Consider the following 10,024-nt stretch of genomic DNA (forward strand, 5'->3'; position numbering starts at 1 on the left):
GCGGCTTTGTCCCCCCAGCATCCAAGGTTTGGGTCCCTGGAAGGAGACTTTGCATCCCATGGGTGAGGGCTTGGTGGCTGTGCCAGCTCTGGTGTCCACTGAGCTTCTTTCCCTGGCACACAAATCAGGCTGGGTCTCACGTTTTGGAAGCCCAGGAGCTCAGGACTAAGTGTCCCTTGGGAGCCCACCAGCTCAATCTCCAGCACTTTGGCCACGGTACAGGCGGAGCAGGCGCTGCACAGAGCTGTGACTCCCTCTGGTGCCTGCCCCGTGGTCCTGAGCTCGCCCTTCTCTCTTTCCTCATTCCACAGGAGGGAAAGTCTGGGGTGCCCAGCTGGTCTTGGGGCATCACCTTGGATGGGTGAGCGAGGACCGGAGCTAAACTCATACCTGGGCAGAGCTGTGGGAGCTGCTCGGCTGTGGGCCCCGGGGTGTGCCAAACACCCGTGTGCCAGGGCCCGAATCTGGGGGGGAGCTGCTTTCGGGGTGATGGAGGCAGAGCTGCGCCTGCAGATGGAGCTCCGCGCTCGGCCGCTGGGAGCAGGGAAAGGGGCGGAGCGAGCTGATGAAGCCGGAGAATTTCTCCTCCTTGAGGACCCCACAGCTCTGCCAAACCCCAAAAGACGGTGCTTAAGGTCTCCCTGCTGGGCAGGGGATGGTGGTAATTAATCCCTGATTAAGTTAATTACCCAAAAGCGTTTGGTCTGAAAGAGGTGGGAGGAAGTGCTGCCCAAAACCAGGTATTATAAAAGTGAATCTCTACAGATGGACGGATGGATGGATGGATGGAGGGGAAGGGGAGGTGGTGGTTTTGGGAGTGTCTGGCTGAGGCAACCAGGGGATCTGGTGGTGTTCCACTGCCACCGCCTGCAGCCTGAGCCTTCCTCCCCCAGGGAGGAGGAGGAGGGTGTGCAAGGTGGGCTGTAGGGAGGGAAGGGCTGCTGAGGGAGCTCAACCTCCTCACCACAACCCTGGGATGCAAATAGTGCAGCCTTTCCAGACTCCTGGATTTGGGCTGGAAGCTGCACTCCTGGGACTGCAGCAGGTGCTGTGCCACGGGCTGGGGGGACCCTGGGAGGGCTCAGCAAGGGAGCACTTGCAGCTGCTGGGTTCTGATGTCTCAACATGTGTGTCCTTGTGCCAGGCTAAAATGGCCCATTTTCTCCTCTTTGGGGAGCAGGAACACGGGAGGAGCTTGCTGGGAGACAGATTTGGCCTTTCTGGGGGCTTGGCTCAGTTCTAGGGACAGAGGTGGGTCAGATGGGGACAGTGGCAGGGTCTGATTCCCGTGGCTCCCTCGGGATGGCAGATGCCTGGGGAAGCAGTGGGAGCTGCCTGTGGGACCCTCGTGGTGCCCAGGGCAAGGCACAGCCACTGCAGGGGGACAGCAGCTGCTGGCCCTGGCTCGCTGCTTCAGGGATTACGTTGATCCGCTCCAGCTGCCCTGCTGTGTGCTGAAGGATTTCTGAGTCTTACACATGTTTTCCCTGCTAAATTGGAGGTGTTTGTGTCCACAGTGCAAGGGCCAGGTCAGCGTTTGCTTTGATCCCTAGGATTCAGCTGGGTCAGGGGAATTGTGTGACTTGGCCTGTGTGTGGTGGGAAATCAGAGGTTTAAAAGTTTCTTTTGGAAATGGAGCTCTGTAAGGCAGCAGATTTAGGGCTACCATCCTGAACCTGCTGACTGCCCTTATGGCTCTGCAGGCTCTTCTTACAGTGTCTGGTCTGTTGTCAGCATTGTGACTCCCATCTCGGCTGTACCTCTTTGAGTTCAGCACTTTTCCTCAGAAATCAAATTTCAGCCTCTCCCGTGTAGGTTTCAGCCCATGATTTGTTCTCCTCTCCCAGGTGGTCTCTGGTCCTAGTGGCACCACAGAACTGAGTGATGCCATGCACCTGCCTCTCCCTGTGCCAGCTGCAGTGGGATTCTCATGGATCAAGTTGGTCTTGGATGTGTGGGTGATCCCCACCCCCTGCTCCTCCTCAGCTGCCCCCACATAACCAGTTCTGCCCCGCTGTGCAATGGCAGTTCCAGCACAACTCACCCTGGCCCCTGCCAAGCGGCACCCTCGGAGCAGGGCTGTCACCCTCCTGCTGCTGTCCCTTGTGGTGACATCCCAGGCGTGGCAGTGCAGGTCTGTGTCTCTCAGGAGCAGCCCCACCCGATGCACCTGCCTCCCCTGGCCTGGCAGCACCCATGGGTGCTCTCCCAGCTGTGGGCAGGTGGCAGAAGCCATTCTGCCCATCAGAGTGAATCACTGGCTGGGCTTCACACACCACCCAATTCCTCAGTGCCCCTGGCTCTAGAAATGGTCTTTCCTAATGCACGCTCTTACACTGGAAATGAAACCTCAGCAAGTCTGTGATGCGCTTGCAGCTCCACCCCTTTTGCAGCACTTGGATTTTTTTTAATTGTTATTAATTTTTTTTCCAGAGGATAATGACAGTTCCTTGGGGCTTGGTGTAACTTGGGTGTGAGGTTTGCTTCCCTGCAAATCACAGCAGTGATGTGATGCTACTGGTGGTGCTGAGCCCATGCCAGTTTGGGGCTGTGATATCCAAGGATGGGTGCAGCAAACCAGCCTTATTTGTTGCAAATCTATACGGATTTGATGAATGTCAACGTTCGTTAGGGTTTTGGTGGATCAGTCGAGCTGATTTGAGGTTTGGCAAGGAGAAACAACAAAGCAAGAAGAAATCCAGTGCCACAGCAAGGAACAATGTGATTTTAGCTTTCCTTCATAAAGAAATAGGGCTTTCGAGGTCCGGGTCTGTGCAGGGGCATCCCCAAACCTTTTGGATGCCAATGTCTGGGTGATGAGTCAGGAGGCAGTGACGGAAAATGGGAGAAATTCATACAGAATCAGGTCAGAAGAGAAGAGAGACCCTGCGGGGGTCAGAGCTGGGTGCCAGAGCTGCGAGGGAGATTTGGGGTGGCCTGGCCCCTGGGGGGTGCCCCCGGCAGAGCGGAGGTGCTGGAGGCTCCGCGGCAGCAGCAGTTTGGGCAGGCGGGCACAGCAGCCGCTCCTTCCTGCAGCCTGCTCCTCGCTGAGGAAAAGGCCGATTTGCTCCCCAAAACAGCTCCCACGTGGGACATGCAACGCTTGCTCCCTCTCCCTGGCAAAAGCGAAACCCTATCCCTGTCCTCAGTGCTCCGCTTGGGTTTCTCAGGGCTGTTCCTGGCGCTTGGCTCCTTCGCCTCCAACATTTCCATCGCCTCTCCATCTTTTTTCCACTCCTTCCCTCCTCTGCCGCCGTCGCTTCCCTGCGCCCCCCGCACGGCCCCGCTGTCCCGGCCGCTCCCCTACATGGGCCACGGGGGCGGATTATCGGCTCCGCTCATCTGCACCCGCCCTCCTCGCAGCCCTGCCCTGCTCCTCCTCCTCCTCCTCCTCCTCCCGATCGGGGCGGCTCCGCCGGAGCGCGGCAGCGCCGGGAGAGCCGCCGGGCCGGGGCTGCCGTGAGTAGGGGGCTCTGGTGGCTGTGCTGTCCCTGTGCTGGGAGGCTGGGCGGCTCTCCGGCCGTCTCCGCTGGCTGCGTTCTCCTTGGATTGTTTATTTTCTCCCATCCCTGCCCTTCCCGTGTCCTTCGGCAGCCGCAGGAGCCGCAAGCCCGTCCGCGGTGGCGCGGGGTGCCGGGCTCGGTCCCCTGGGGGTGACACCTGCGTGGCCTCTGCTCAGCAGGGAGATGCCGCTGCAGGATGGGGACCCGCTGAGGCCGGGGGGACGGCAGGTTAACGGAGAGGTCAGCGCTGTCCCCCCGCTCCCGGGGATGGGGGAGCCCTCGCTCCGGGGCACGACAGCGCCTGGTGGCAGCAGGACAGACGTGATGGCAGAGGGCTGGGAGCCGGGGCCAGCACTGGGTGATGGGGATGTGACCCCCGGGGCAGCCCCACAGCGAGCACGGCAGCCCGAGGAAGCCCTGATGACCGAGCTTTCGGAGCTGGTGCAGAAGGTGGTGAAGAGCAGCAGCTGGTGGGAACGGCACGGCATAGACATCAGCATCCTTGCCTGCAGCTTCCTCCTGCTCCCTGCAGGTAACCTGGCGCAGCCCCCCAAACCATGGCCGGGGGGTCCCCAGGGGTCCCACTGCCTCCTCATGACTGCTTTGTGCTGGGAGCCTGTCGGCACCTACTGAGGTTGTAACAAAGCCACAATAGCTCGTCTTCACCCCGTGACTTGGTGCACTCTGACCCCACAGCAGGTGTCGATGACACCCGGGGCACAGCCTGGGCTGAGGGACAGTGGTACCCAGTGCACCCCGGTGAACGTTCGGGGTGCAGCTCTGACCCCAGGGTCAGCCGGGCTGAGGGACGACATCTCTGGGGTACAGCCTGGGCTGAGGGACAGTGATCTCTGGGGCACAGCCTGGGCTGAGGGACAGTGGTACCCGGGGTGCAGCCTGGGCTGAGGGGACAGTGATCTCTGGGGCACAGCCTGGGCTGAGGGACAGTGATCTCTGGGGTGCAGCCTGGGCTGAGGGACAGTGATCTCTGGGGCACAGCCTGGGCTGAGGGACAGTGATCTCTGGGACACAGCCTGGGCTGAGGGGACAGTGATCTCTGGGGCACAGCCTGGGCTGAGGGACAGTGGTACCCGGGGTGCAGCCTGGGCTGAGGGGATGGTGCCCAGGCAGATGTACACAGGGCAGGACAGTGGGTGATGTGTCCTACCATGGGACATGGTGGTCTTGGTGGCAACGGCCCTGGCTGTGTGGGTGCAAGGGAAAGCAGTTGAACGTGGGTCTCTGGTGGCATGGCTGGAAATCTGGGACCTTCTCTTGCTGTTGAACTCCTGGGGATGCTGAGATCCTGGCAGAGTAATGGCACCAGTGGAATCCCACATCCCAGAGCTGTGGGGCAGGATCAGGCACCTGCAGCACTCCTTGCCATCGAGGCTGGAAGGGGCCAAATCTTCAGCACAAGGGTGAGTGTGGCTGATCCAGTCATGAGGATGATGAGGAGGCAAACTCTGACTTGCGTGGTTTAAGTACCTGTAACTACAGCTGAAGAACAGGTTTAGGGCCGTGGCTGGCGTGTTTGGGTGTAGCAACACCTCCAGCCTGGCTCAGAGGGCTGCAGGACATGAGCATGGCCCAGCTCCTGCCCGGCTGGTTTCTCCACAGGGTTCCTGTGCCTGCGGTCAGCCCAGGCCATCCCTTTCCTGGCGGGCGTCCTCACCCTTGGCGTGGTGCATCACACCCTGACCGTCAAGGGCAGCCACCTGGCCAGCCACAATGCCTTGACTGAGTCCAAGTCCTGGAGCAAAGTGTGGGCTATCTTCTTCATTGAGGTGAGTGGGGCAGCCCCCAAAAACACCCTATCAGCACCTTGTGGTGGTGGGAAATGTCTGGAATGCTGGGAAAGGGTTCTAGTGCTTAACTTTTAAAAGTTCATTTCCAGACTGGTTTGGGGTCTGTGGGATGCAGAGCATTTCCCCATGGTGCTTCATTATGGTTCCAGAGCATCCCCCCAGATTCTTCCCACACAAGCCCAAGCCAGGCACTGCCCAGCCCTTGCAACTTCTCTCTCTTCCCTCCCAGCTCTGCTCAGCTTTCACAGTGGAGCAGGCCACCTACAACCATGTGAAGATCCACCACGGCTACACCAACGTCATTGGCCTGGGGGACTCCAGCACGTGGAAACTTCCTTTCCTGAACCGCTACGTTTACATGTTCATCGCTCCTCTCGCTGTGCCCATCCTAACCCCGCTGGTTGCACTTGGTACGTGTCCCACGTGCCTTGGGACAGGGTGCTGGGTGTGGGAAGCTCGTGACTGCCCAGGTCTCACCCCACCCAAGAGTTCTGCTTTGTTTGAAGGCATCACAATAACTACACCTGTCCCTGGTGGGACATTGCAGGAAGGGCAGGAGATGCTGCACTTGCTCTGGGGACCACATCTTCTGCATCTACTTTCTGCTGATGCTGAGAAAACACTTCACCTTTTCCTGGGCTGGATGTTGAAATCCCTGGCAAAAGCCATCATGAGCCTGCAGCACCCCAAATCCATTCTCCTTTAACTCAGATCGGTGGCCATAATGGGGTTCAGTCTCACACTCAGGTTGACCAGAGCATCACATGAGGTGTTTGGTGGCCGTGTGTGGGGTGGAGGTTTGGGGCAATGCAGGGGCCAGACACAGAGAGCTTGGGCAGGAAAGGTGGTGGCTTCAGGGAAATAATGGTGCCAGAAAACAATCAGGGAGAAGAGCCCAGAAAGCAGCAAGAGGCTGGGGAAGCAAAGCTCCCCAGGCTGCATGACCCAGCTCTGGGCAGTGCCAAATGCACAGCCAATGACTTGGCAAAGTGTAAGAAACGAAGGTGCGTCCAAATCCCCTGAGTGATGCTGCACAGCTGGATTTGCTGCTCTGGGGAGTCTCTCAGACCCACACCCCAGCAGTTTTGTAGGGTTTGGGCCAACCTGGAGGATGGGGAAAGTGAGTTCATGGGCTGGGCTGTGGGGCTATTGGCACAGCCTGACTGCTGGAGTAGCAGTCATGGTGGGGAAACATCAACACCTCTCCCATGCGCTGCGTCCTCTCCTTGTGCAGATTTACTGAGGAATGTGGAGTGGAAGGCAGCTCTCCGGACCCTCTGCTGCATGTTTCTGGGGTTTTACTGCCATTACTGGCTCCTGCTCCACGTCTCAGGCTTCCAGTCGCTGTGGTCCGCCCTGCTCTGCATGCTGGTCACCCGCTCCCTCCTGGCCCATCCCTACATCCATGTCAACATATTCCAGGTAGAGACCTGAAGCTCCAAGGTATCCCAACAGTGCTGGAGTCAGGCAAGCCACCACGCAGTGCCCTGATGATGCTAGCTGGAGCTTGTGTCACCTTAAGGCATGTGTATTCAGTTGTCACCTCCCTTGTGCTGACGTTGTCACCAGGAGGATCAGGCTGGTGGTGCTGGGTGGAAAGTGGTGGCCTGTGGAAAATATCAGGGCAGATGAGGCACAGGGTATGAGGATGATGTTCTCTGCAGTGGCTGGGAGGGCTGATGTGTTTCAGGTGGTGTTACAGGCCCTGGGGTGGGGAGAGGCTGGTGGCTCTAAGTGTGGATGTGTTGGGGGAGCAGAGCCTGGGAGCTCCCTGGTGGCTCCATGGACAAACACACTGGGTGACTTTAGGGACAAACCCAGCTCTTGGGCTGACACAGAGACCCCAAAATGTGGCTCCTCGTGCCCACACACAGGCAGAGCTGCCATTGGCTCTGCTGGGATGGGACTGGGGAGGTGCCACAGGGTGCCCACCCTGCCTCTCCCACAGCACATTGGCCTCCCCATGTTCGCGGCCGACCGCAAACCCAAGCGGATCCACCTCATGAGCCTGGGTGTCCTCAACCTGCCCCGCAACCCCCTCCTGGACTGGTCCTTCGGCCACTCGCTCATCAGCTGCCACGTGGAGCATCACCTCTTCCCCAGCCTCTCTGACAACATGTGCCTGAAGGTGAGATGACTCCACAGGGTGACTGGGAGGTGACGTGGGGACAAGAAATCTTCCCACCCCCTCCTGCCCCACTGCCAGACCTGTCTGTGCTGCTCCTTCTCATGTTGGAAACTGCTTTGCAACAGTCCCTAAGCCCTCTCCTGCCATCCCATTCCTGTTTCTCCTGGGTTTCTGCTCCCTGCTCCTTCTCCTGTCCCAATTCCAGCCTGCAGGAGCCTTCCAGCAGTCCAGGATCCTCCCAGTGATTCCATTGGGAAAGCATCCCCAACATTGCACAGTGCAGTTTTTGGTTCAGACAACATCCAGGCAAACCTCCTATCACTCTGCTCATGCCCCTACTTGCTGCTCTGAGGTGTGGGGTGTGTTCAAAACGTGGGCTCTGAGCACTGCCCTGGCTGGAGGGGATCCCAAGGCAGGTCCATACACTGCCCTTCAGCACAGGATCACCACAGCAATGCTGTGCCCCTGTTTTCAGGGTCCTTTGCTTGAGCTCAGGGGGCTGGCAGGACCTTCCTCCCCCAAAGAGGTGGCACAGGGAAGGAGGTAGTTAAGCCTGTGGCAGCCTCCCAGTGCCATCAACGAGCTGGCTGTGTGAGCCAATAATGATGGGTGTGAACGATGAGCATTCACGGCTGGCTCTCATTAGAAGCATCATTAGGGCATCTCTCCTAATTTGGAGCCCTCCAAAGGCGTTTTGCCAGGGTGAACTCCCTGTGATGCTGCGACTGGAAACCACCTTCCTCTTAATATTCACAGCAAGGGTACTATAGCTGGTGCTGCCTGCTCCAGCCCACTTTGGCCATGTGGGATGGGTTTTCTGGGCACGTTTCAGGCACCTTGTACAAACACAGGGCACCCTGCACAGCAGTGACGTGTCCTTTGCCTTTGCAGATCAAACCCATCGTCTCCCAGTACCTGAAGCAGAAGAAGCTGCCCTACAACGAGGACACCTACAGCTCCAGGCTCCGGCTCTTCCTGCAGAGATACGAGGAGCTGATGGTCCATGCTCCCCCCATAACGGAGCTGGTGGGCATCCAGTGAGGACCCTGGGGGCTGCAGCACTCGGGGGGCTGTTTCCTGCAGGGACATTCAGAGGGGTGGTTTTAGCAGGACCAACACCTCCGTGAAGTCACCGTGTAGGAAACATCCCCCCCTGGAGTCCTGCTTTTGGCTAGAAAATGGTGCACAGAGCCATGGCAGGGGGAGAGCCTGGTGCAACACCAGGGACAGAAAAATCGGGGCTCTCCACAGTTGTCCCCAGCCAGGGCTCTGGGGAGAGGAAACTTTTATCCACTCTGCTTTTATCCACTCTGCTTTCACTCCTGGGGAGAGGAAACCACCCCATCCGAGGGGGATGCGGCGCCACGTCCAGGACATCCAGAAGTGAGAAGCACCAGGATCTGTAGGATGGAGCTGCAGCTGTTTTGTTGGGGTCTCAGGGAAGGGGTGGATGTGGGGAGGGGGCTGTGACACTGCTGCTTGTGCTTTGCCTGACTTTGGGCTAAATCAGTCCTTTCTAGGAACAAAGATTTGTTTCAAAGATAAGTTCATCCTTAACACTCTGGGGTGGATTTCCTTTATCATTGGGGTTTTTGCTGGAGGAAGTCTGACTGGCATCCTGTGGTGCCCAGGGTAGGAGTGGGGGAGAGACCCTCACCCCGTGGGGGTGTCTGTTGGGGTGCCAGAGGTGGCCCCAGCCTGGTCATTGCTATGGCAGGAATTTATCAAGGGAATCATCTGCCAGAGGCAGGCAGGTGTCAGGGCTTGGGAGGCTTTCCCTGCTTAGGGAGGGTGAACTCTGCCCCCTGTGCTGCTGCCAGGGCCGGCATGCTCCCGTGGGCAGCTCAAGCCACCTATGGGAAGCTGTGTCTGCCTTTACCAGGGTGCTCTGCTGCCCCAGACGTGCAGGACGGATGACAAAGTCCAGCCCAGGGTCACGGTGGGGAGCTGGCAGCAGGGAAGGCAGATGGCCAAGCTGGGAGCAGTGGCTTTGCTCTCAGCCTGGGCTTTTGCTCTTTGATCTGAGCTGTCCTCCCATCCGGGCTGCACCCTGGCAGTGCCACATTGTGGATTTTTGAGGCTTCACAGGCAAATGTGTCCCAAGGCTCAAGGATGCTCTGCCCTGGCCCTGGCCCGCGGTGGGGTGATTGTTGCAGAGGGCAATCCACGGTGCTTTGCTCCACTTCTCCTCCAGCAAGTCCAGGAGCCTCCTGAGATGCACAGGAGAAGTGTCCCTGTGCTGGAGCATGGCCATGGCATCCCTGTGCAGAGGGCTCAGGACAAGGAAGATCCTGGATCCATGCAGTGTGACCCCTTTGGCATCAGAAATGTTGAATTATTGACTTATGCTGGGCTGGGGTCCAGGGCTGCTGGTGCACTGCTCTGGTGGCATTGCCACCTCTCTCCAGGCCCACGTGGGTCATCGATCCAGGGCACTGTGAAACACCCAAAGGGCAAATCCCACAAATCCCATCCTCTGAGCAGGGCTTGGGCTGGGGCTGTGGGTGGGGGAGCAGCTGGAGGAGCATGGGCAGAGCAAATGGCCTGAATGCTCTGGGGGGTCTAAGACCCTCCCCAGAGCCCCC

General features: G+C 58.7%; 1 protein-coding gene across 2 annotated transcripts; it reads left to right on the forward strand.

Moving 5' to 3' along the window:
- Positions 1 to 3,406: 3,406 nt before the first annotated feature.
- On the forward strand, positions 3,407 to 8,828 carry FADS6 (fatty acid desaturase 6). 2 transcript variants are annotated; one of them, XM_030962163.1, is made up of 7 exons: positions 3,407 to 3,459; positions 3,680 to 4,035; positions 5,124 to 5,290; positions 5,541 to 5,721; positions 6,546 to 6,733; positions 7,260 to 7,439; positions 8,331 to 8,828. In XM_030962163.1, the coding sequence occupies exons 2-7, from the start codon at positions 3,687 to 3,689 to the stop codon at positions 8,478 to 8,480; spliced, it is 1,215 nt and encodes a 404-aa protein (XP_030818023.1). In that variant the 5' UTR covers positions 3,407 to 3,459; positions 3,680 to 3,686; the 3' UTR covers positions 8,481 to 8,828. The 2 variants fall into 2 exon arrangements, with proteins under 2 accessions (XP_030818023.1, XP_030818024.1); XM_030962164.1 differs by having other exon boundaries at positions 3,436 to 3,459; positions 3,683 to 4,035.
- Positions 8,829 to 10,024: the final 1,196 nt, after the last annotated feature.

The sequence above is a fragment of the Camarhynchus parvulus genome, chromosome 18, assembly GCF_901933205.1.
Source record: "Camarhynchus parvulus chromosome 18, STF_HiC, whole genome shotgun sequence".
Taxonomy (NCBI): domain Eukaryota; kingdom Metazoa; phylum Chordata; class Aves; order Passeriformes; family Thraupidae; genus Camarhynchus; species Camarhynchus parvulus.

What these genes read in the sequence shown, in the direction of transcription:
- FADS6 (XM_030962163.1), top strand. Translation starts at nt 3,687, where the DNA reads ATGCCGCTGCAGGATGGGGACCCGCTGAGGCCGGGGGGACGGCAGGTT. An exon ending in TCCATGTCAACATATTCCAG is followed by an intron (nt 6,734 to 7,259) that starts GTAGAGACCTGA and finishes CCTCTCCCACAG; the next exon opens with CACATTGGCCTCCCCATGTT. An exon ending in CTGACAACATGTGCCTGAAG is followed by an intron (nt 7,440 to 8,330) that starts GTGAGATGACTC and finishes TTGCCTTTGCAG; the next exon opens with ATCAAACCCATCGTCTCCCA.